Source organism: Drosophila albomicans, chromosome 2L, assembly GCF_009650485.2.
Source record: "Drosophila albomicans strain 15112-1751.03 chromosome 2L, ASM965048v2, whole genome shotgun sequence".
Lineage (NCBI taxonomy): Eukaryota > Metazoa > Arthropoda > Insecta > Diptera > Drosophilidae > Drosophila > Drosophila albomicans.
The window spans coordinates 4977399-5004689 of NC_047628.2; the positions used below are offsets into that span (position 1 = coordinate 4977399).

General features: G+C 37.8%; 1 protein-coding gene across 3 annotated transcripts in view; it reads left to right on the plus strand.

Annotated features, from left to right (window-relative positions):
• Positions 1-408: 408 nt before the first annotated feature.
• LOC117563437 (phospholipid-transporting ATPase VA) overlaps positions 409-27291 on the plus strand; it is a 30226-nt gene continuing 3343 nt past the window's right edge. For 2 of the 3 annotated variants that reach the window (XM_034241770.2, XM_034241773.2), the window contains exons 1-7: positions 409-558; positions 1232-1378; positions 11097-12326; positions 24964-25144; positions 25300-25479; positions 25543-25667; positions 26170-27243. In XM_034241770.2, coding sequence (XP_034097661.1) covers positions 11239-12326; positions 24964-25144; positions 25300-25479; positions 25543-25667; positions 26170-27243 — 2648 coding nt within the window. In that variant the 5' untranslated portion in view covers positions 409-558; positions 1232-1378; positions 11097-11238. Of the gene's footprint in view, positions 559-613; positions 678-1231; positions 1379-11096; positions 12327-24963; positions 25145-25299; positions 25480-25542; positions 25668-26169; positions 27244-27291 lie in introns of those variants that run through there. The other variant, XM_034241772.2, reaches the window with a different exon arrangement.

Genomic DNA, 27291 nt, shown 5'->3' on the forward strand with positions numbered 1-27291 from the left:
TAATGCTAGATGTTGCTAAAAACAAAATTTCATATAAATCATGAGCTACATTGTTACTGAAATTCAATGAAACATTAATCAGCTTAAATGAAGTATTAAATTATTTATCATTTAATTTATTTATGACAATTGTATATTGATTATTGCACATAGTGCCACCCTAATCAAGACTTCCAGGATATACAAAAAATTGTAATTGAAATAACAACTTGGAATTATTATGAAATGAATGAATACCAATATTCATTCATTTTTTAAATTTTGCGCATTGTCGATGGTTAACAAAACTGTTTTCATAATGTGGCCACAAATTGTGCATAAAATACGTTTAGTAATAAAATACCAAATACTTAGGGAATCTATATTTTTGGTATTTTTGAAAACTCTATTTGCTATCACGTTGTTGGTCAGTCAAAATAAAACATTGAACGAGTCGGACGCGATTGTTGTTATTATTTTGGTTATTACTTTTGTGTCGTCGTTTGTTGTTTCCTTGTGTTGCGGAAGAAATACATAAGTTGTTTTAGCTGCTCTTCAACTAAATTTACAAGTTGCAATGTAAATGCTTTTATTCTTTTAATTCATAATTACAAGAAAATTGATAAATAATAAAACAGCGTTAGCATTTAATGCTAACAAAACACACCAGTAAGCAGTGTGTGTTAAGTGTTTTTGGTGTATGTGAAAAAGTGAAAATGCAATTTAGGCCAAAATTGTATTGAAATTCTTAACGACAACAACAGAAACAGCAGCAACAGCAAATTCGTGGCAAATTTAAAGAGTTCCAAGCCTCTACAAGAAATACACACATATATACAATCATACATACATATAATATATATATATATAAATAAGTGTGTATGAGTGGTCTGGGCGAGACGAAAGCGGGAACGGGACGGAGCGAAAAGTGAGCGGTTCGTTCTCTCGTTCGCAGTGTTGTTGTGTTGTGTTTTGTTGCGTGTTATTTGTGTTGTGTGGTGCGAAAGTGTATTAGGAAGGCAAACCATAATTAAATTTATTAATTGAAAATTATTTGAAATGAAATTGAACGCCAATTGCAAGGAATTACTACCGCAGTCTACGTCACCGTCATCCGAATTGCAATTTTAATCAATTCTATTGTTTTATTGCTTTTTGCTCCTGTTCTTGTTGTCGTTGTTATGCTGACCTCGTCGGTTAAAAATTGTTGTTGCTATGCTCAAAAATATGATCTCTTTTTCAATAAAAATAGCAATATATTAATGTGATGTATGTGAGCAGAAATTAAGAAAATTAATTCACAGAGAAAAAAGTGCTAAAGAGAATTACCATATCAACATTTTTAGACAAAACCCGCATAAAGAACATTGTTGCTGTATTTTGTTGTGTTTCATTTTGGGTAAGTTTTAAAAACAAGTTTTCGTGCTAAATTGTCTCTTCCATTTGATTTGCACTCTATGTAAGCTTAAGCTGAACAAACTCAGAATCAGACAGTAGAGCAACAACAAAAAAAAACGAGTTAGTTGCTAAGAACCAGTTACTCAGTTACTCCAAGCAGCCTCCTCCTCTCCCACTCCCCCTAACGAGCGAGTCTTTCTTTACCTGACTCGCGCCGCAGCTTCTCTCACTCACTCGGAGAAACACAATTACACATCCATACATATGCATGTCCGTCTAAATGTGTGTGTATTGAGTTTGCAGCATTGCCTCTTTCCCTTTTCTTGTACCGGCATTCGATAAAAAAAACACACAGAAAATAGCGTTTAGTTCTATCGTCTTCACTTAGTTTATCGATAGAAACGAGTTACACCCATTTAATTATCGATATTAGTTACCATACAAAGTGTTGCGTTCTTCTACAGGGTATCTCTTGTTTTAATATTTGTAGTTATTTTATTGGTTAGCGGTTTCTGACGTTGCCAAATCAAACAGTGGGCAAAAAATGTGGCGACTATGTAATATGTAAATAAACAACAGCTGATGCAATTCCGATAGTATATTTACTGGCATTTCTGGGGCATACCCAATCGGCAAAATCAGTCAAACCATAGTAAATGACGACGTACGATTCGATTCCCAGTATCTCTATCGTAAACCAAAAGTTTATGTCAGTATGACTCTTTGGTATGAAATCTACCTGGGCAAACCGCATTTTGTGTATATATTTTTTTTTGTTTTTTTTTTTTACAGATTTTACTGACTTGCTCAATGTGCGGCGTCTTCTAGCTCGATCTTTGCCTGTGTTTGTGAGTCAGTATTGCAACATGCTGCTGCTTCTTTCACGCTCTTCTCAATTTAGTTCAACGTCGGTTGACGGACGTTATTCTGTTAATTGCATCCGTGGCAGCACTCAGAAAAAAACTCAAAAGCTATTTGAGAAGACTTTGTAGAAATAATAATAGATTGCAGATAATCTAATAGCATTATAAATTAATACAATTTCTTAGTTATTTGTGATAACACAATCTTATTTTATTAAGTTGAATTTATGTTTTTATTCATTTAAAAATAAATAACTTGAAAACATCTTAATCAGTGCCTTACACATTCCGTGTCAAGATTAATAAAAATAATACACCTAGTTCCCAGCTGACCAATATATCTTTAATCTTAATCTCGCGTAGGTTCGCTTCAAGTTCTTCGTTCTTGAACAATTTTTCTTTGAGTGAACATCTGTGCATTGAGTGACTGACTGTTAACCGTTTTCGCGCTTGTCGTTGGCGTTGTCGTTTTTTCTGTTTGCCTATGCAATCTATTAGACGATCTCAGCAGTAGTAACAACACAAGTCTCAGACCCAGGGGATGTGCTCACTTCCAGTTCAGTCACAGCCCCACAATCTTGCTTTGCTTTGTTGTTCGTGTGGCCGCAGTAACCGTTAACGTGGCGCAGCCAATTGACTCCAATTCCAATTGCTGTCGCTGCAGCAGCAGCAAAGCAAACGGAAGCGTTAGCCTCTTTGGCTTGTCTACCTAACATATATATGGAACTCTGAGACTGAGACTGAGACAGCCAGACATCCCATTCCATGCCGTTCCATTCCGTTTAGTTGTTTTGGTTTTACTGCTGTAATTATTTTCAGTATTTGTCTATTTTAATGACCGCATTTGCGTACCATCATCAAATACAATATACTACAATGGCAGTCTATATACTCGCTGCATACTTATTGTGTACATTTTGACGCGATTTACGAGCGGGTCTTATCACCTTATCCCATTACGAACTACCGAATAACGTCGTATTCGCTTTACTTTTTTTTTGTTTGTATTTTTATAGTATTGCATAGTATGCGTGTATTGGTCCCTCTCTCTCTCTCTCTCTCGCGATAAGCCCAATCGTAGTGGGGTAAATACGTATACGTGGCTGGCATTTCCAGCGAATTTTCTTATCAATATCTAGTTCCGTTCTATCTGAGAGTATTCTATGACAGCATAGTGTGAAGTGCGTTTGCACTTTTATTCATTTTGACGCCTAGTGAATCGATTGACGTGTTATATATACATATATCTGTACATATTATATTGTATGTTTATAGCAGCAAGCTTGTCTCCTGTTAGACCTGCCCTAAGTTAATGAAGGCCCTTATCAACTAGCATCGCGATAATGACAATGAACAATGAAATGCTCAATGCTCAATGAATTGATTAAGTCAAATGTTGGTATAATTAACTCTTTTAATCAAAGTTAAAGGTATTGTTAAGGTGAATAAAAATCTATTTTTTTTTTGAGAAATTGAAATAATTGGAGTGCTTTATAATATTTATAATTGTGTTGTCAGTTGCACAAAAAATATTTACTTGACTGGAAAATATTGGCAATGTGGGACGACTTTTTTAAATTCTCTTCATTGATTAGATTGTCTTTGGGGTCGTTTTTATAGCAGCTATATTTTAGTACAGCTCCGTCGGTTTAGCTTGACTAAATAAGATAAGAACGCATATATAGATCATTTGATGGTATTCATGCTGATAATGCAAATTTTCTAAGTTTATTTCGTTTAAAAAAGCAATATATGCTATTATCGGAAATTGCTCCAATTTCTGATATCATGAATAATAGTTTATTTATTTGTCGATTAAATTCGCAATTTCTATTCAGTATAGGATATAAAAGTGTATCAAGATTCGCATACAAAACAGTTCTATCAACTCATCATTCTACCCACATTTAATCCACTTTTTCAGGTCACATTTACATATTTATCTATTTATGGTACTCTCTTTACTTTTGTCCAACACAAAAGTTAAAATGAGTTATCGCCATGAATTGTAGTTCTTTTATTTGTTTTGAAATCCACGTTCCGGCCTCGCCCACTTCTTGTTCTTTAATTGGCAATGTCAAAAATTGAAAAACTTGAATATCTTTTACAAAATTTGCACATCCGCTTTTGGCAATTTGCATTATTTCATTTCGTTTCGTTATCCGGTTGTGTTTTTGTCCAACATGATTAATTGCCACAGATTACTCGTTTCTTATTTCTTATGCTTGTGATTGTACTTCATCAGCACCAGTTGTTCATTTCTTATTTTTTATGTTTTTGCTTTAGCAGTTTTTGCAGTTTTCTGGACTGTCACTTCTTGCCACATCTCGCAGCTATCCATGTTTTGCCATCAACTTTAATGACTTCAACGTCTAATATAATTTTCTATTGGCAGTAAAAGTGAAAGAATGGGCGATGCTTTATGTCTGTCTCGCCCTTTCCTTACATGAATTGCACATTGGTTCTAAACAAAGAAAGACAAATGTATTTCAACGTTTACATTTACAGTAGAAAAATGTTGAAATTCGTTATGGCAAAAATATTGTTATTGTGTTTGTTCCATCTTAAATATACACATATCAAGAAATTATTATCATCTTGTATCTTAATACAAGTTTATGTGTTTGAAATAAATATGTGTATTTATCTTATTTCTGTGTTTGGTAGATCGATGAACAAACAAGAAATTTGCATCTTATATAAATAACTTTGTTCTTACATAAATTTGAATAAATATGATTAATCGCCTCAGACTGAATTGGAGCGGGAGAGCGAGAGAGAAAAAAAGAGAAATGAGACTAATTGAATTAATTTATATGTTAATTGTTTGTGTCATATTGCTCTTGGGTATTCAGACTCATCTGGACCAGGTGTCCCCCAGCCACAGCGCCCCCACAAGTAGCTGTCAGTCAGTTAGACAGTCCAATAAACTTCTCCACAAACCAAATTGAATGAATAGCGCCTCTGCCCCGACCACGCCCCATTCCGCTCAACCCACCCCCTGTCAACAGCTACTAATTAGTCGTGCAATTTGTTGTTGTTGTCTCTGTTGTTTTCTCATATTTCGATTTCGCAGTTTGTCTCATCGGCGATTCTCACGCGCCCATGGAATATTTCCCATGTGGTGTCACATGCAACACCTCGATGTTTGATGCCATTGTTTGAATACGTTTCGGAAATGAATAGGTGCTCTAGGTGCACATATAGTTTTTTAAGTTCAACCTATCGATGTTATTTCTCTTAAATTACTGCTAATATTATCAGCGAAATTATTCTTTAGCAATTTCTGAATTTGAAAAAAAACTCTTTCGAAGCTGTATGAGTAATATATTTAAAGAAGGCTTAAGTGTAAATTGAACTGTACAAATACAATCACATATACTTAAGTATTCTTATCGGAGTCATTAACAATTGTCGTCAATGACAAAAAGAACAACAACAAATTGTCGATGTGAGAAATTAATCTCTTGACCGTTAAATGGCAACAGCTGGCAGGGCTCAAGTGATTCAAGTTTTACATACAAACATATATGTATATATGTATGTACAAATAAATATGTATACCTGATAAACAAAAAAAAAGAATCAAGAGTAAAATTCACTTTCTGTATTCAGCAAAGCATTTTGAATAAAAATATAATTTTGTTTTCCGTATTCTAAATTATTCGTTCAGTTATTTCGGTTATTTAATAGATAACTTTGTTAAATTGCCAAAGGAAAAGATTAAATATGAAGAACTCATAAACATGCTCAAATGGAATTCAAAAAAATGTTTATTATTTGCAAATTTTAAAAATTTTTGTTCCAATCTAACTCTACGTCATAAGGCAGCTGAAACAACAGCAATTTGCTGTGTTCAAAGCATCGTTGAGTAAATATTCCACTGAAAAACTATATGTATATTTGTGTCACGCTTTGTGAGTGTGTATTTTAGATATAATTAGGCAGTAATGTGATAAATCCCTTCAACGTTATACTCAACAAATATTAAGATGAAAAATAATTATATGAAATACAAATGTAATCAAATAAGATTAATATGTTAACTTAACCATACCTTTGAAGTTGCATCTTTTTCAATTGGAAAACTGACAGACTTCAGAATCATAGAGCATTGAAGTGTAATTTGTCTCTTGTTGCCTAGCATTGGGTAAATATATTGATTTGACTCTCCAGGGCACATCAAATTATTCATTTTAATTGCGACATTTGCGAAAACGTCAACATACGAAGATATCGATCTGGGCTTTGACTGACTAAATGCAATTATTTGTAATTTCTGTATAAACAATTCAAATATAATGAGGAAAACACATTGCTTTAGTTTATCTTGCTTTATAATTGAAAACATTATTCCAAATTTTTTTAGTGTGTATTATATAAAAAGTATCTCTTTTTATATCCGCTACCCATAGGGTAGAAGGGTATTATAACTTTGTGCCGGCAGGAAATGTATGTAACAGGCAGAAGGAGTCATCTCCGACCCTGTAAAGTATATATATTCTTGATCAGCGTCAACAGCCGAGACGATCTAGCCATGTCCGTCTGTGTGTCTGTGTGTCTGTCCGTATGAAACACTGGATCTCAGAGACTATAAGAGATAGAGCTATAATTTTTTTTTGACAGCATTTTTTATGTTTGCACGCAGATCAAGTTTGTTTCAAATTTTTGCACGCCCCCTTCCGCCCCGCAAATCAAAAAAATCGAATAACAAGCCTAATTTTAAAGCTAGAGTTGCGAATTTTGGTGTGTACAATAATTACTATAGTAATTATGATTCCCGAAAATTTGGTTACGATCAGATACAAATTGTGGAAGTTATTAAAGAAATACTTTTGTATGGGCAAAAGCGCCTACTTACTAGGGTCTGAGTTGCTTTGGCCGACAATCTGGTACACTGTGCCGTCTATGGTATATTTTGAATGGTGTACTATATCGATATACCAAATATACCATTTGGTATATTTTTAGTATTTTTGCAGTATATTCGGTATATTTTGAAAATGATACTGCAATATTTTGCCTTTATTAAAAATGGGTAGCGGGTATCTCACAGTCGAGCACACTCGACTGTAGCTTTCTTACTTGTTCATTTTGTATATTTCACATAATTTTAATTTTAATATAATAATTCATTGATAAGTGTATACAAAACATATAAGTATGTATAGTATATGCAATATGTATCTAATAGTCAAGCAAACATTTGTACGTATATGTTTTAGTATTGCGTTAGCAATTTATACTCTATAGCTTATAAATTATTTTATAATTACTTTGCCCATAAATGTGTTTTCAATGCAAGGTTAATCGATGATTGAACTGAAGCGTATAGCAAATTACACTTTTCAACGAAAATAAATAATGTGTGTGTACGTTCACGTATAATGCGCAAGATTAAAAAAAAAAAAAAAAAACAATACAATAGTCTAAATACTTATTGAAAACAAAACCGCGCAATTTTCACCTGTTTCCCCACACAAAATGCTGAGAAATGTTATAAACGCCGCACTTATTTGCCAGATGTCGATGGCCACTATAAATGTATCTAGTTGTTCGTATGTATCTCTCAGATACATGCGGCGCACAGGCCACAATATTTGTTTTATTGAAAACACAATGAACTTTACAACGGCGCATATTTATTTTTGCCCTTCCGCCCAGCCTCCATTTCCCTCTCCTGAGCTGCAGTGTGTCCCCTTCCCTCTCTCCAGGGTCCCGCTGTGGCCTATTGATAACCAATTTTGTATTTTCCTGAGGCTTGGCATTGTTTATCTTTTAAGTTTATTTCGCATGTGCGTTTTATGCTCTTACTCTGCCAGCTTCGTTTCAGCAGCTAAAAATAAATCCAATTTGTGGCCGGCAAACCAACCAAACCATCCACCCACCAAGAGCAAAGCAAGCACTTTGAAGTCAAACCACACTCAACCACACACAAACTGAATTGAACTGATTTAAGTGGTTTGCACTAATTAGTTAGTGTGCGAATGCGTGGTGAACCATGAAGAACTTATCAGCCAGCTTTTAAGTCGTTAAAAGTTTGTTCAAAATTGGAGTGTAACTACATATAGCTGTCAACTGAAAGAGAAACCAAGATAATGTACTATACCCATTTTGAAGTAGCTTTATCATTTTGTAATGTGCTTGGTAACAGTTGATTATACCCGTTACTCTTAGGATAGAAGGGTATTTTAACTTTGTGCCTGCTGGAAATGTATGTAACAGGAAGAAGGAGTCGAGACGACATAGCAATGTCCGTCTGTTCGTATGAAAGACTCGATTTCACAGACAATGAAGGATAGAGCTAGTATAGCTACATAGAATAATAATTTATGATAAAATTTGAAAATTTGGTTGCGATAAAAATTATAGAAGTTATTCAAGAAAAACTTTTGTATTGCAAAAAATTCCTACTGCAAAAAGGTCTTCTTAGTATATTTTGTACTTCATGGTATATTTTGATTGTAGTGCAATATTGAAATACCAAATATAGAATTCAGTGTATTTAATATGTTGTGGTATATTTTTAGTATATTTGTTAAATTGCGGGTATTTTACAGTCGTGCACACTAGACATTTAATGTATCATACATATATTTGAGGAAATACTTATTTATTCAAATGAGTTTAATTTCTTTTACAAATTTCGTCTGCCAAGTTAGTTATCCCTGTCCTTTAACTATACAGTATTGATCTGTGAATGAACTTTTGTATTTTCTTTTCTTTCATTTTCAAAATAGTCGCCGCTCTATTGTGTTCACTTTTTTGTCGGTTGCTCAACATTTTTTTAAGGCTTGTCTCGTCGAATATTGCGTTGCTTTCGGTTGGTTTTGTTTTATGACTTTTTGGCACGACTACAAAGCAAAGAATAAGTTTTAAGTTCAGTTTACAGTTGTGCCATGTCATTCACATTTCAGATGACCTCTAATTTATTTGTAACAAACGTTTTTCGGTAAAGTTTTGTAAAATATATCTCTGAAATTGATCATGTTTTGTTACGTATTTGCTTGCAATTTTTGTTTGTGTAAATTATACTTCGGGAATTTCTATAGAGCGAGGACAACTTACTGTATCAATAATAAAGATGAACCGATTTGCAATCACATCAGCTCGTAACTTTAGCTAGTATTAATAGATCAACGCGGGAGACTTTGTCTAGAGAATTTAAAGAATATATATATATAGTATTTCTCTGGGGAAATTTAACTTCAGAGAATTCATAAATGTTTCATCTGAAAGGAAATGCATTTTTTATGCCTAATAGAAATGTAGAGTTCCATATTTGATTTCTTAGTGTATCAATCATAATTTAATCTAATAGCTATAATGCCCAATAGAAGAGTATATGAAACACATCAGAAGCCAAGAACAACAGGCGTGTGCCAAATTCAAATTTAGATTTGTGTGTCGACATGCGGTTTATTGTTGTTGTTACTGTGCCAAATACGTCTACAGATGTTTCTTCAACCGCATATACATAGATATGTATGTATGATATATTGTGTATACTATGTTATGTGTTTGTGTGCAACCATTTACTACCGAATTTAGTCCGTCACTTAATGAAATTAAAAGAAAATTGCCAAACGCGCCAATTTATTAATGTTTATTGGAGGCAACATTTATTTTTTTCCTTATTGCGAATTGAAATGCACATAAATCGAACAATTTCCACAAAACTGCCGAAAATGAACCCCAATCTACAAAATTGGCGAGTTTTTGCGTTCGTTTTGAATTCACATTGTATACAATGTTCTATTCCATATGCAAAATATTTCATATTGCAAATTATATTGAAATTAGAATTATATATGCGCGTGCTTTTATTTCAGTTAATGTTTGAATACATTCTTAACATTCCCAATTGGTTATTGTAGCGCACAGTTGTGTCTTTCAATTGTCGAAATACATTTTATAAAAACAAATTAATTAAAAAAAAAAAATTAGCTTCAGATATTTCATAATATTTTTAAATATATTGTTGCTAGTCCAACTCATTTTTGATTTAGTCAAGCTCGATATAGTAATTTAAAAGCGAAACCAAATGTGATCATCAGTTTCATGGCCTGCGCAGTTCATTTGATTTATGATATGAACGCCGACCCATTCAGATAATTCTCCAGGGTCGTTGGGGACTGTTGAACTCTGGAGATCTCTGGGGAATATCGAAATGTTGGGCATCCGCCTCTATTAAAATTAATGCAATACAATAAATTCAAACAAATTTATATCGATCAATACGTAGTTTATTGTAAACTATTCGCGTAGATTTATTTCGGGAATTTATTTAGAACTCAAGCTTGCAAGATAAATATTCATTCGATGAACGTATAAATTAACTTCGCTTATTTTCAATTACTTGGCGATTAACTATAAAATACCTCAAGAATAGTGCTCAGTTTCAATTGGTTGACAGACCGTGAACTTTGACGCAGTCCATCGATCACTTTTGGTTTTTAAACCCCACATAAACTCGGTAGAGTTGTGGACACTGTGCAGTCTCCAATCTCCACTCGTTTGTCCCCAGCTCGACGTGACCTCGCGGTACTCTTTGACCTTGCCGGGCCGTTCAGTTGATTGTTTGTGTTATTTTCGTTATTGTTATTGTTGTCATTTTCGTGATATTTTACGCTTTGTGGCAGCTTTTAGCTTATCGGAAGCTTGAAATCAAGGGCGCAGTTTGAAGCACGCGTCTGTGGCACGACATCAGCTAAAGATTAGCCCTGGGCTAGTGTTGTGGGTAGGGTTTCTTGGTTGCTTGCTTTCTTGGTTTTTTGGGTTCGACAAACCTTTCATTGCTACTTACCACAAACTTACTGTCTTTCCCTACATCTCGCCTCGTCTCGTCTTTTGCAGATGGTCATGGCTGTCATAACTGATGGATCAGTGTGGGTAACGGGCAACGGCACTGTCCAAAGGTGCTAATTGGTGAGAAAGTAAGAACTTCAATTGATCGGACACTAACGCAAACGTAACCTCATGGTGTTGGCCCGCGAAGATGCCTTCAGCGAACTCCGAAGACTTGCGGCGAAAGTTTCTAATTGTGCAACAACAGCGCTCTGCACCCCCCAACCTGGCCGGCGACAATCTCGCCCAGTCACAGGTCCAGGCACAGTCACAGCATCAGCCTCAGCACAGCCACAGCACAATGCCAACGACAGGGGCTCCTACACCACTCGGAGGCGGCGGCGAACCCGAGCGCACCTATGTCTTTCCGGGCACCCATCAGGTGGGCACCGCGGCCGCAGGTAGCATGCCCAGTGGCCCTGGCATACCGGGCGTTGCAATCATATCCAGCCATGGCAACACCACCACCCTCAACCCCGCTGGCCATAGCCGTGGCGGCCATGCGCGATCAGTCAGCCATGGCGGTGGTGCTATTGTCGCTGTCGGCGCCGGCGGTCGGCCGATTAAGTCGGCGATGAAGGGCCATCAACGTGCCTTCTCGCAGGGACAGATTACAGACTCGCCGCCGGGCAGCGCTGCTCCCGCGGGTCGCGGCCACAGTCGCGTGGGCTCCAAAACGGATTTCATTCTGCCGCCGGGACACAAGGATGAGCCCGTGAGAGAGCGGGAGTTTGGGCCCTCGGCGCCAAGCTCAGCCACCGGCGGACGCGGTCATTCACGTCAAGCATCCCGCTCCGAATCCATCTATACATTACGCCGCACCGAGGTGCCGCCCTGGTGGAAACGGTTCACACTGTGCAACTTCAACAACAACGACAAGTTCGAGGAGCGAAGCTATCGCATGGTGGTGCCCAATCACACGGTTCCGCCAAAGACTCCCAAGCGAGAGCATCCCAATGGCCAGTTTGTGGGCAACAAGATACGCACAACCAAGTACACGCTGCTCTCGTTCATACCGAAGAATCTGCTGGAACAGTTCCATCGCGTGGCCAATTTGTACTTCATTTTCATCGTTCTGCTTAACTGGCTGCCTGCCATCAATGCCTTCGGCAAGGAGGTGGCCATGATTCCAGTGCTCTTTGTGCTGGGTGTGACGGCGGTCAAGGATTTGTTTGAGGACCGACGTCGCCGAGCGTCTGATAAGCGCATTAACAACACAACCTGCAGAGTCTATGATGGGTGAGTTTAAATTCCCAATTATTGTTCTACATTATTCTACACTCATTACTAAAATGTATAACTAATATGTGGTTATAATCATGAAAAACAAAAACAAATGGTAACGAGTTCATTTTACTACCGTTTGGACTACCCATTTATTTAGTTATAGTTAAGTATTTAGTTATTCTTTTGATTAAAAAATTTAGTTACAGATAAAGAGCAAACATATTAAGTCAATGCTTAATATAATCCATTTATATGGCATAGAACACTTTAATTTTGTTACGGATGCGTTCAACGCTTTTCCGAACAGATTGATTTGCTAGTTCACATAAGACCAACAAATGTGAAGTAGCACATGTTGAGCTATTAACTTTAATTTTCATTTAAACAAGTCAGTTAATTAGTTGGGTTAAACACTAAAGTCTCAAAAGTGTCACATGGCAATCCCATTAAAAAAATTAGCACACAGCAATTCCATTTCGTAACTAAACGCGTCTTCTTGACCTCACTTAGCCTTTATACTTGCAAGTACTAATAAGATACTCACACATTTGATTTGTTGTGTGGAAGATCTCTTCTGCTTCGTGCTAGTTTTTCTCTCTTTTTTTAAGTTTGTGACTGCAACTTTCCCTTGCCAAATCTAAAACAAAGGTATTCATCAGGCGCGTACCAAATTAGTTGTAAAAAATAGAAAAACGTTACCAGCTTCCAGAAGCAGGCAACTAGTGGATAGTTGTTGGTCAAGTCCCTCGGTAAATGTTTTCGTTGTTTGGCGAAGTTTGGATTGTTCATGCAAATTCTTTGTCTGCGATTTGTTCGCACAGATTATTTTAAAGCGCGATCTAGAAATCGATAAACAGCCGAAAAAAGCAAACAAAACAACAGCAAGAGCAAACACCAAGTAGTAAGACAGACGACAGACAACGCGACAAGCAGATACCCTAGCTTTAGATAGTTGAAGTGTTTATCATTATAAAAAATATTGCATCCATAAACATGATTTCATTGGGTACACTATAAATAGATAGATTTTGAAAGTATAAGTATATGCGTGATAATCGTGTTGTCTCTAGCTTTTTATAATCCACGACCATCAAGTCTACTTTTAACGCGTCGTTTTTATGGCTACAGGGTATAGCAAACAAACAAACTTGCTAAACTTTCCCCTCGCAGTCAATTCGACTGTCTCTTGTTTCGTCCCTTCTTTCCCCCTCCCGCTTCTCACCTTGTCTGCGGGCTGAGTGTCCCACATTTGAGCTTCGTCGGCGGTTGTTGTTGGTCGGTTGTCGGTAGTCGACAGTCGACAGTTTTGTGGTTTTTGTGTTATTGCCCGCCTCAAGAGTTGCGTTTATTTATTTGCCTGCACGCGTTAACTTTCCAACCAAGTGACAATTTACTTAGTTGCATTGCACGCGTAGCTCTTATTGCCTAAACCCCCCCGCCCCCGCCTCCGCTCTTTGTATTTGCGTTTCCCTTCTCCTTCTCTTATTCATCAGCATTGATTTGTACCAGCGTTGGCTTCCATTTGTGTGTTTGCAGGCAACCATCCAACTGTTGTTCCTGCTTGTTGTGTCTAGTTTGTTGACCAATGAACTTAGGCTATTGTCGTTGCCAATTTTATTTGCATTTGCCATTTTGTTTTTATGCTCATGCTCTTTGCACAAATTGTCATAAGCCGTGGTGATTTTTGTCGTTGCAAGCGCGTCATGCACAGTGGGACGACACACTATGAAAATGTGCAGTGTGAAGTGTCATTTGTTAATTTGGTGGCATGTTATTGGAATTGTGCACTAAATATATTAATAGTAATAACAATAACAACACTTTATTGGAATAATAGTAAAAGAATTTTCACGAGTAAACGATTTTAAAATTTCCAATAGAAGTGTAGACGCTAATTTGGCATTTTCTACTAAAATTAATTAAAAAAATTTAAGGAGCTTAATATATTTTGAATTTACAAAAACCTTTAAAATTTTTAAATTAAAGAAATTTATGAGAGTATATGCTATAATAAGAGCATAAACCACTATTTACTTAAATGAAAAATTCGATACGAAATTAAATACTACACAAGGTACAAATTTAAATTTACCGCAGAACCACAAGCAATTATATTTGTGACAAATTTATAATTTATGCTGATTGTACTATACAAGGAGGTATTTTTCGTTCGACTTTGTTAAGCTTCTTTGTGCAATATGTTACAATCTACTTATGCATTTGCCTGATAACATATTAAGTGAAATTGTATATCATTTAAAAATAAATACGTATCATTGCACTGTGCCAATCCGCCCACCGGTATTGGTACCGTTGTTCTCCATTGTGTTTCCGTGACTCGACTGTTGCTTTTGCTTTTGCGTTGCTGTTGCTGCAATACGCCAGCCACGAGTTCCACAGTTGAATGCAAATGAGATTCATAAGAGTCTAGCTGGTGAAATGGGCCCTGACTGGCTCTCAAGAGCCGGCAGCAAAGCAACAGGCCCATTAAAACAAATACCATCGCACAGACACACGCATATACACACACACCCACGCCCATACCCAACTGAGGGCTGTTCAGCCAACGTCCAACATCGGCCCTGACCATCTCACGCTCTTACAAATTTCAGTTTGAATTCAAGACCATGTGCAATGCTTTAAATACGAGTGTGCACGAGTATGAATCACCAGGCGCCTGTTTGAGTGTGAGTGTGTGTGCGTGTGAGTGTGAGTATTTGTGCATGTCTCTGTGAGTTTATTTGCACTCTGCTGCTGCGGTTATTGTTGCTGCTCCTACTGTTGACACAGTATTTGGCAGCTTTAATTGATCCCAATGACATTGTGCCCAGAACATGCACGATTATTTAATCTGATCTTAAGCAACAGCAGGAGGTTATTAACTTTATAATTGCAATATTATTTCATGCAAATTTCAAAATGATTATGGAGCCGAAAATTAAGAGTTTCTCTTATACTTCAAATTAAAATATTTACATATAATTAATTTCAAAAGCGTTTCAACCGTGCGTTCTATATTACGTGACAAAAATTATAATATCAGCTAATCGGAAGTAAACGTATATATTTAGACATATCCATACTATATAATCTGACAAAACACACCTCCTAAAGCAATAAGTGCTGCTAATTAATGACAGACGAAATATTTAAACCAAATTAAATAAAATACGCTAATTGAATATTTAGGATTTGTAAATTAATGTGAAGCGTCTGGAAGTCGGTTTTACTTTCAAATTGTATCTTTATTTGATCACAACAGTGACAAGTGTGTACTTAATGAGTAAGCGAGATTCAACAATGAACTCAAATATTGCAAAATTCACTCTAGAGTCTAGACAAAGCCAAAGAATATCGCGACAATTGTTTAGAGTATTTTCAAAGCACATTGAACCTAAGCAACAACAAAGAGAGACGATTAGAACTTGAAGTGGTTCTACAACTGACCAGTTTTAGTCGGAGAATCAGAGAATAGGGTAGAAGGGTATTATAATTTTGTGTCTGCATTTTATACATTTTCATAAAATGCTAAGTCTATAGAAATATGCCAAATATAGTCTTTGGTATATCCTTAGTATTTTTGTGGTATATTAATTTGCTTTTATTCACTATGGATAGTGTTTATTCACTATGGATAGTGTTTATCTTACAGTCGAGCATTCTCGACTTTAGATTTCTTACTTGTTTTCTCCATAGACCAGTTGGTGAACATTGAAATGCAGTAATTGAATCAGACGTTTTTCTAAATAAATTTAAAATCAGTTTTAATTTATTTGTTTACTTCCATGCTGCTATCAAATCAAAATCGTGTGCTGCCACTTTAGTCTATACTTAGAACAGAGTAACGAATATCGTCCACATTTCGAAACCAGTTTCAATTATTTCTAAATCGGCACCTACATACTTAAATGTACACTCCCAAGTATAAATATTCATAAGTAAGTTCGAAATGCGAATAACTCGATGCCCTTATTATAGGTTCTCTCCGGTATTGATAATACATTCGCCACGAGTTGAGTTCAACCGTAGTTGTTGGCATTGTCATGACATGGAATTCTTTTCTGCAGCTGATTGTCGATATGCCAACAGTGCATGACTCGTTGCGTTGTTGTTGCGTTGTGAGCAGTGGAACTTGCAGTAAATAATAAACATTCGCCTCGTAACAGTTCAATTTAAATTTGCGCACCCATCGAGAATGCTGACACATGGGCAGAAATCCCGTTTCATTTCATTGATAGCATTATGGTTGCACAACAATTCAGAAAATATTGAAGAATTTATTTGTTTTATTGCAGATTTTGCGCGAAATGAATGCAATTAAGTAAGCCGATAAAACTAAAGATGTTCTCAGTAAGCGGAAATAGTGCGCATGAATTGAAAAGTCGAAATTATTGTATAGTTAATCTAAACAGAAAATACTGTATTGAATCGATTTGATTTTGATTTCGGGTTTGGTTTGCTTACCCAAGAGACTTGAAACACATGCCAAGTTCACAGAAGAAAAACTTGCGCCATTTGAGTGAATGCTTAAATCAAGCGTCACAACTTTTTCCCTAAAGTTTCAGATATCGAAGTTTATATGCATTATAGATGGCTTGTTCAAGTGACAATGCAATGTTTGCGCCACTGACAGCTGTCGCCTGTCCCAGAAAGTGTCGCTGCCAAGTGTGCACTTTCACTAAAGTCCCATTAATATTCTAAACTTGGGCAGTACAGCTGTCGCATTGGGGCATTGTGGCTCTAGACCAGGGCGTTTTAATTCACAGCTACTACTGAGCACTTTAATCGCAAAGAATACGAAACGTAGCCAAGGTTGTGGGAAGAATTTGTCTAACAACACGCAGTGTGAGAAACGAAACGTCAAGAACCACAAAAGAAGAAAAACAAACCTAACCAAAAACAATAAAGACTAAACTCCATCAAAGCCTCTAAAATGCTAACCTTGAAAAGCATGCGATACAGCTATAAAACTGGCTATTAGTCGTGGCCTTTGTTGAAAATAACACAATGTTTATGCTGATGATAGTCATAGTCATCATCGTCGCATAAGCATGACAAATTTGGTTAAACTCGCTGATAGTAAAGCTCCACCTGGAAGAACTTCTACCCCCAACTGTCTGTGCGTTAATTTCATCAAACTTTGATCTCCGAATTTGGGTTAATAACTAGACGAAGCTGTCGTCGTCGATGCTGCTGGGTGACGAAAGGCCTGTCTGCTCTGACTTGGACCACGCCAGCAACCACATGACATTGAAAATGCTTCAATATAGCAATATGGCAATAGTGAAACGAGTTTTCAATACCCTTTAAACGAGCAGCGGGTAGAACCAAATTCGAATCTTTGATGAATATGAAATCACACTCTACAGCTTTGTAAAACTATTGGATTCATTTGATATTCATCACGTATGAAACTATTCTGATTGGACTTGCTCTCTAAATGCCTCATAGAGTGAGGGTATCTGCCGGTCAGCCTTCGCTAATTGAGGCCTGAGCTGCTGCTGCTGTTAAGCAAACCGGTTGGCAATCAACATTACTGGCTTCTGCCCCCAGATGTTGTCTAGTAAGAATCGCCAGAGGCAGCTTTAGTTCGGTTCAGCTTTTGCTGACGCTTGAAAACTTGGCGCTGTGCTGTCAGCTGGAGTTGATGTTCTTGGGCTATCTGCAGCTATCTGGTCAGAACTCAGTCGGCGGCTTTTAAAGTTTCATTTACGAGTACAGAGACAACGAGTTCAAGTCCGGCTGTCTAATGGCTGTGTTAACAAACCCGCGACCATTATCACTCTTAGCCGACTTTTGTGTTTGTCTATCGACGTGCAACAGACGATGAGAAGATGCATATATACATACGTATGTATATGTATATGGTTCTTCCAAGATTCACATTCCATTAAGTACTTACATTCGTGATCATTTAGAACTTACATCGACTACGTGGATTATTGACAAGTAGCCGACAAATGTCAGTCAAGATATGCCATCTCGGTCTCGTAACTCGAGTGGTTTATCGTCTCGAGTTTGCACCTGTTATAATATTAACACAACACCCATGTTGTCATCAGATCAAAGTCATTCATATAGTATATCTAGATATAATAGCTACAACTGTAGCTGAGTGGCATACTTTCAAGATTTCAAAACGATCAAATATTATATCACTTGCTTCATTCACTCAATATCGTGTTGAGGTCTTCGCTTCTCACATTCCAAAAATACTTGTAATATTTATTTCGAAATACTTTTAAAAGATAGAAGACTACTTCCGTAGATTGATTGTATTTTAATCTATAAATCTGCTTGACAAAAACTTGCTGCATTTCTGCTTGCAATCTCAGTCTTAACATTTAATAATGATCGTAATGTCTGCATTTTACATATTCGTTATAATTGTGCTCAACTCGATCTCAACTGATTATTTCCTAATCTTTTTTAAAGACCCTCCCCCTTCCTTTCCCAATACTTACTCGTGTACACTTCAGAGAATAACGCATGTTGTTCAGTGTCTGAATGACACTAATTGTTAGTTTCAACCCGTGATTGAACTTGCTTGAACAAAGGCCCCCATTTGTAAGTTTTCTATACAGACAGTCCATATACAGAGTTGGACTATTTCTATTTCCATTAGAGGCTCCCAAAGTGGTGCATACATATGTTGATTATGTACGTGTATGTATATAATCGAGAGCAATGCAAACAATTAAATTGCTTATTTGACCTCTGAGGTATATCAATTGAACTGTAGTAACATAAATACGATTACCATTAGTTTATTTCAATGAAACTACAACTTTGTTTACAGGGTATTTGCATCTTCATATTGGTGTAAATTTTGTACTACTATTTGTAATTTTGAAAAGTGCAAACTGATGTCAATTTTGTTAGATACAGATACTCAGATATGCGCTCCACATTGAAGATAGGGGAATTTCCACAGGCATTCAACTCACAACTTCCAGGTGCCACCGAAAAGTCAAATGGACACGAAAAGGTCTCCCTCTCTCTCTCTCTCTCTCTCTCTCTCTCTCTCTCTCTCTCTCTCTTTCTCGCTCTCTCGACAACAGCGAATTGCTCTAGAGACCCATAATCAGAAGTCTGTCAATGGGCATTCACTCATTACTGCCAAGCAAAAGTTGGCCTTTCCCAATAATTGACCTTACTTTGTTGTTATTGTTATTGGTGTTGTGGTAATTGCGCATGGGTTGCGCCAACATTCCACCAAACATTGCCATCGACAACAACAACAACAAGAAATCAAGCACTGACCACTGAGAGACTGCGTTATTAATTATTAATTTGGACGCTCAATCGAACTGGGGAAGGTCCAACGATAATTGTCTCCATATGTGAATGCTTGTCTGGCTTGGTCTCTTCCTACTCCACCCCTCTCCCCCTTCTGCTTCCCCTTTTGCCACCGTCGCGACCGTTAGTCTGCCTATTGCCAGTGTTGCCCCAACATTGTGCAACAAGCTAATTATATGGCAAAATTGTCTTTTCATTTCGAACGCGTTTGAATTGCAGGAATCGTTGATCGTAGCAAGCGGAGGGTGGGCAAGTGGGAGGGGCTGAAATAGGTCTAACGGCTTCAGTAAAGCAAAACTGTAACGCCCACCGCCCCCATCTTTTTGGGGGAAATGGGCAAGTGCCCGAATGGCGTTTACATGATTGATTCATGCGCGGCTGCTTTTGGCCAAGTTAATGAAGCGCCGCAATCGAATTCATTTTGCAGTGCTTTGCGATTTGTTTGGATTTGAGGGAGGCAGAAAAAGCGAAATGCAGGTGGGCAAACTTATAAAATGTATTACAAAATCTTACTGCGCGATTTATTGTAACACATTTAATTGTTCTACCAGGAAGCATTTCGTTGCATTCCGTTTTCATTAATCATATGTAATAATAATATTAAGTAATATGTTAAACATGTTAAACATATTATTTTGAATTTGTGGCTCTAACTTTTATGAGTGTTAACAATTTACGAGCACCAGATTTATTGATGTTTTCGTTCATGAATGATTCATGCATTTTAAGAAAGGATTTATAAAGTACAAAATATCAAGAGAGTATTGTACAGTATTGAGCATAACTAAGAGAGTGTGATTATGTTTTTGTGTATCCATCGTATTACTCTTTAAAATATAAATTGTACATTTCTGCGATGAGTTAATATTCTAACAAACCAACTCTTACTACGCATTTAACTGGCTTTATTGCTTTCACTCCGTAATTTCCTAATATTCATCATCTCTCGGCTCTGAACTTAGACATGACATGGCATAATTATTTTGCACCAGTTGACATTGCCCTAATTGCCCAGGCAAATATGATATGTTTATAGTGTGTGTGTGTATGTAAATGGGAATGGAATGGATCAGCCCAATTAATGCTCTGCTGACTGCGCGTACCCATTAAATATGTGCTAATTTAGTATAAACCGAATGAAGTCCCTCCTGCTGTGCTCTGGCTTTCCCAACAATCAGCCATCTCGGCTGCTTTCGGGTTTACCCTCGCTATCAGCTCATTACATCTATCATACGTGTTGGCGTTGGGTCGATATGGTCCCCGGTTGCCCAAAGTCAAGGCTCAGCGCTAGAAGGTGTTCAATATCTACTGTCTAGCCTGAGGGAGTTTCGGCCTACAACCAATGTCCATAACATAAGTATCGCCTGGTCAATATAGGGCTAATGTTTACTTAGCCCTCTGGGGATTTCAGCCGAAACTGCGTTTATGGCCTTTACTTACCTTAGCTATGGCTATTTTATTGACTCGTGCTCTGAACCTGAACCATAGCCATGCGCATGTGCTTACTTCTGGCTGCGTTAAATGAACCTTAAGTAAACGTTCGTCCTGACGTTCTCAGAACGCATAGTAATAACAATAACAGTATCCAGCCCACATGACCCACTTTAACTAACATAAATTTCTAAGTGTGTATGTGGTGCATGTCCACATCCAAGATGGGGAAAGGCCAGAATAAAGAGTACAACGCAGCTGCGTGCCTTAAAGTAATATCGTAGATGTTGAGAAACATTAACTTGGGGATATCCAAAGAAATGTATTGTGGGAATATATTCAAAACTTTAGCACGTAATCGGACTTACAACGAGCAACAGTAACAAATTCAAACACCAAGTTACTTTGTATCCTTTAAGATTCCCTCACTCCAAATTTATTTCACTCTTCTGAAATGAATAAAAATCGCAAGAAAATCCCTGCAATTATTTATTTAATTTGAATAAAAACCTTGGCAATCCGTCGACACGGGGCGGATCAGTGTTAACAGAAGTGATTGATGCAGTTAGCACGTTTAATGAAGGGAATTTTCATTTGGGTAAAACCTTTTTGTTTTTGGGTGGCTAGACGGGCTCGCCTAGCTTATGAAAGGGTCAGACCGTAGACTTAAACGTAGACGGCATCATCTGCAGGTGATGAATAATAAAAGAACTGCGTAGTCCCGAGATAGCCCCACAGGCGGTTAGGACCTCATCCATAATGAAACTCGGTTGTTGAATGAATGCGGGGGAAGATGAAAAATCAAGTACGAAATTGCGGATTTGCGTGAGTTTCGCTTTCGGTTTGCGTCGCGTTTAGCAATCAACGGGACCATTATCATCGAGTTAAAGTCGCATTAATTTTGCATTTCACTCAAACGCCCCATAAATTGAGGCAACTCATCAAAGATTCAACATTCAGCAACTTTGGCGCTGCCTTCGATGTTGGTAAATAGATGTCGCCTTTTGGGCCAATTAGATGACATGCAAGAAACCTAGAACTTTACTAAACTTATTTCCTTCCATTTAGTCATGGCACAAGTCGTGTCTCTTCGTATCTGCCTTAAAGCAAAGTTCGTTATGTCTGGTAGGTGAATCGGCGGACAGCCTTGTTAATCGTCTTGACACTTACAAATGGCTTGTCACGCGCCCGCCCCAGTTGTCACCTTGATTACAGTAGTCCCGCATTCCCTCGATCTCAAGGTTTATGCATCGATATTTACATATGTACTGTATCTGCTGTGGACTAGCGACACGACGCGACGAGAGCTTGACCCACATCCCGAGTGAAAGTGAAACACTCATGCGAGAGGTGTGTTAATTTTAGTTCGAGTTTCAGCTTGAGTCAGTGCCAAAGAATCTGCCATGAAATGAAATGAAAGCGAAACAAACACTAACAGATAGGATAGGTTCATTGGCAAAGATTAAACATGATCAACAATTTTTCAAGTAGCCTAAAAATATCAATTCAAAGGTAGTTGTATTGTTAAATGAAAAAAAAAAACCTATGAAACGATATCGGAATAAAAGACTACGATATTCTTGAAGAAAAATTGATTGTCGATGACTATCAAACTTTCGACTCACAATATTACATAGTTGAATCACATTTGCTCGCATTCATATTTCACTATGTTGTAAATGGAAATTGCATCATTCATTCATTATGCTGTAAACTGCATTCCTTATATCAGCAATTGATTGACGTGCCGTAAAAAGTAAAAATAATAATAAATATGATTAATTTTATGATGCGAAGGTGTCGACACAAACAGGAATACACTTCTTGAGAAAGACGGCCGCAATATGATATCTTATCGGGCAGGTTGAACGCAGACCAGATAATGTCTTGAATTCAGTTAACTGAAAATAATTAATGAAACTAAAAAATAATGCTTATTATTAAAATGAAAACGGGTAAACAAAGCAAGACACAACTTTGTGCATGATTCTCGTGTAATGCAATTAGAAAATTACTGTTAAATGAAAGAACCAAACCAACAATAGCAATAAACAGAACTATACTTTTATAATTACAATACAAAGACACAATGCATGTGTGTGTGTGTTAGTGTGTCGGAGTGGTCGGTAAATTGTGTTAGAATATGCAATCTCGCTAATGACCCAATTAAAATGATGGCAAAGACTTTCACCGGCCGACAATGGAAGTCCACGCATATCCGCATTGTCATTCTCCCACCTCGCCGACATTTATTGAATGCGCGGGATTGGGAGCAGGCTTTAGGGTCATGTGGGGGAGCTGTCATTTTATAACAGCAATCTGAAATTCAAGCAAGGCAAGGACATGGCGAACACGAATGCCAGGCAGCTAGGCAGTCAGTACTGACAGGCAGCAGGACGTCGGGTCAGGATCGGATCGGTTTACCCCTGACACGCGAAGCTTGTCGTAAATTACATTTGTATATCCTGTAAACATCAAAATGTCTATAGAACCTTTGGTAACGTAAACGAACCAAAAAATCAAATATCCAAATCAATATTTAATTTTAATATTCTAAAGGCTTACCAAAAATCATTCTTGTTGTTACCTGAATGTCGAGTAATTAAAAGAATTCGAGGTTTATAAAATTCTTATTCATTATGCTGTGGAGTATCTGGCAGCCGAGCTTCCCTGCTTTGCCATAACAATTTGCAAAGTGAACTTCAACTAAAGCGAATCCGACCTGGCCCTGTGACGTTTCTTTCATAAATATCTAAGTAGCTGCATGACAACCGCATGACGCCATCATTTCATTACGAGTCGGAATCCTGGCTAGGCAGGGTCGGCCATTTTGTAAGCTTTCAGCATGATTCAAGGTCGCCACGGCAGCAGGAGCCGATCCGCTGACCTGGCTTGGCATGGGTAATGGGAAAGGGAAAGGGGAGGCACGTTAGCCTTGCCCAAACTATTACTATATTCTGCAATTTTCTTGTTACTTTACCAAGCACTTCGTTCACTTCGCTATCTCTAATGGGGTTGGCCTTGACTCTATTTACCCAGCTGTCTATCAATATTGTGGACAGTATCCTATTCCCCTTCTGTTGCCGTCCTATCGAATCCCATTTCCGTTCACTTCTACTCGCATGCAAATTATCTTGCGTGGCCTCATATGACAATATGAATAATTGACAGTTGAATTGGACAATCATTAATGTTGTGCATGACAGGCTATATAACATCTAAGTATCTCTAATACTGCGTTTCGCATAATACTTTGCTGACTAATTCGAATAAACTAAGCTCTCGAGAAGCACGTCATTTCCCTCTCTGATGCGACTCACTTATAGAATCGCAGCGATATTTAACGAATGACTATAGAAATGATTGAGGTGAAAAAATGTATTCTTATATGATTAGATTAATTTTTATTATTGAAGTGATTGGAATGGCTTCACAGGTTTAATTCGAATTCAATATAACGAATGAAATTTAGTTCAAAGATTTAAAGAATATTTATAGATATAAATTTGAAATATTATATGCTAGCGATACAGATCAGATTATATAACATCGTTTGCTTTATATGATATAGTTAAGATATATATATGCTTCTTTAAAATTAAGAGAACAATTAAATGAACATCATCGCACAGGCAGACATATGTAGTCATATAGGAAATGTACTTTAATGCTTCACGCACTTCTTCAGATAGTTAAACCAGGTGATTAAGTAGATAACAATTAAAAACTACGAAACATAAAAGAGCAATTACTTGATTTCAATGAGTAATTCCAATGAATTATTTTGTTTTCCATGATTCAACATACTTGCTTATATCAACGATTCTTCTTGCACTTGAAAACAATTAGAGATACCTTAAGTATAGTATTTATGATCACATTACGCAAACTAATGATCGTTAATCTTTGATCTCTTCAGAGAAACGGAGCACTACAAACGAATGAAATGGCAAGATTTGCGTGTCGGCGATATAGTCCATCTGTCGAACAACGAGACGGTGCCCGCCGACATTCTGCTGCTGCGCACGAGTGACCCCCAGGGGGTCTGCTATATTGACACATGCGACTTGGATGGCGAAACAAATCTGAAACGCCGTGAGGTATGTGAATTGCTGGTGACAGTGGTAATGGTTGAGAAGAAGGAGATGGAGAAGGCATTAGGTTATCTCTACCTATTGCTGACTCTTCAACATTCATCTACGCTACGTGAGAGATATGAAATTCATTTCTTAATGACATTTTATATAATTGGCAGGTAGTACGTGGCTTTACGGAAATGCAGAATATATTTGTGCCCAGCAAGTTTATGAGCTGCGTGGAGGCGGATGCTCCAACAACAAAGCTGTATAGATTCCATGGGGCCTTAATACATCCAACTGGAGAGCGTGTGCCCATATCGACCGAGTGCCTTTTGTTAAGAGAAAGCAGACTGAAGGTAAATTCCAAATGCTGCATGCACCGGCTTTGTTTATAAATTAAATATGTTTTGGTATTTTAGAATACGGACTATGTCGAAGGCATTGTTGTCTATGCCGGGCATGAAACAAAGTCCATGCTGAATAACAGCGGTCCAAGGTACAAGCGCTCCCAGGTGGAACAGCAAATGAATATTGATGTGATATGGTATGTACAAATACATATAACGAAATACCAGAAATACCGAAAAGAAATACACAAATCAAAACAGATGCATACGCTTTGGTATGCCCAAAAAATGAACCGATAAACTTAAATTTTAGCTTAATCTAGTACATATAAGATATAGTGATGACTTTCCAAAAGCATATTAAAAAGAGGGGAAAACCATAATCTTAACAGAAACTTTGAGCGTAAAACTTTTCTGAAACATTTCTTACATACAAATTTTTCCCACTTTTTTATAGTAATTGTTATATTAACGTTCAATTTGATGGAAGTCTATAAATGACACTTCAAAAGAGTGGAAGAACAAAGAATATTATTATTATCTTCTAATTTCAAGTTGATTATTATATTCATTTCTAAAATTTACCGGTTTAGATTATATCAAAGCTGATCTATAGTAGAGTTATTATTGCCAGTCTGTTCATCAATGCAATTACTTAATAAATTTAGTAACATAATTTATCATTTATTCTCGTCACAGGTGTGTGATAATATTGTTGATCCTTTGCGTTGTTGGCGCCATCGGCTGCACCATGTGGCTGCGCTCCTTTGTTAACTTTCCCGTGCCCTATCTGCCGTTCACGGTGAACCCTCCCTATGAGGGCATGCTCACCTTTTGGACGTACATCATCATTCTGCAGGTGATGATACCGCTTTCGCTGTACGTGACCATTGAGCTCTGCAAGATACTGCAGGTGTTTCACATACACAACAACATCGATCTGTATGACGCGGACACCAACAAACAGACGGAGTGCCGTGCCATGAACATCACCGAGGAACTCGGCCAGATACAACATATCTTCTCGGATAAGACGGGTACACTCACCGAGAACAAAATGATATTTCGACGCTGCGTGGTCAACGGTGCCGATTACAATCATCCGCCCTCTGAGCTGGAGAAATTGTACGCCAAGCCGGGAGCGCCGGCTCCTCCGCTGATACCCAACGAGACGCTGGTCGATGACATGACGCAATTAGGCGGCGGCACATATCTGACAACAAACGCTCAGCGGATTCAGGAGTTCATGGTCGTGATGGCCATTTGCAACACAGTGATTGTGAGTGCTGGGCCGCATCGTGACCTCATGAATGCCAGCGGCTTTATTGAGCTCAACCAGAGTGGCAGCACACCGGCAGTCGTCAATACCACGACAACTCCCCTGAAGCATGTGCGGTCGCGGAGCAAACTGCTGACCACCACAACGACGACGACGACCACAACCATAATAAATGGTGGACCACAGCCGGCAGCAATGGTTATGCCAGCGGATCGATATACACGGCTGGCCGAGTCGCGATCTGTGACACCATCACCGCCGCCCAATCTGCTCTTCGCCATGCCCGCACAGAGCCATCAGCCAACGCTGTCGCCGATCAGCAGTTCACCAGAGTCCACGCCCAGTTCGGAATCGCCTTCGCCTCCGATGAAGAACAAGGCGATCTCGAACAGCATTTCACCGACGGGCCGAGCCAAGGCTGTGATCAATTCCAAGATCACTAGCCTCGCTACATTTCTAAATGCCAAGACACAAGGCAAGCGTCTCAAGATCAAGTGAGTTTTTAACCGACCAGCTTACATTTCCATTTTACCAAATGAAAC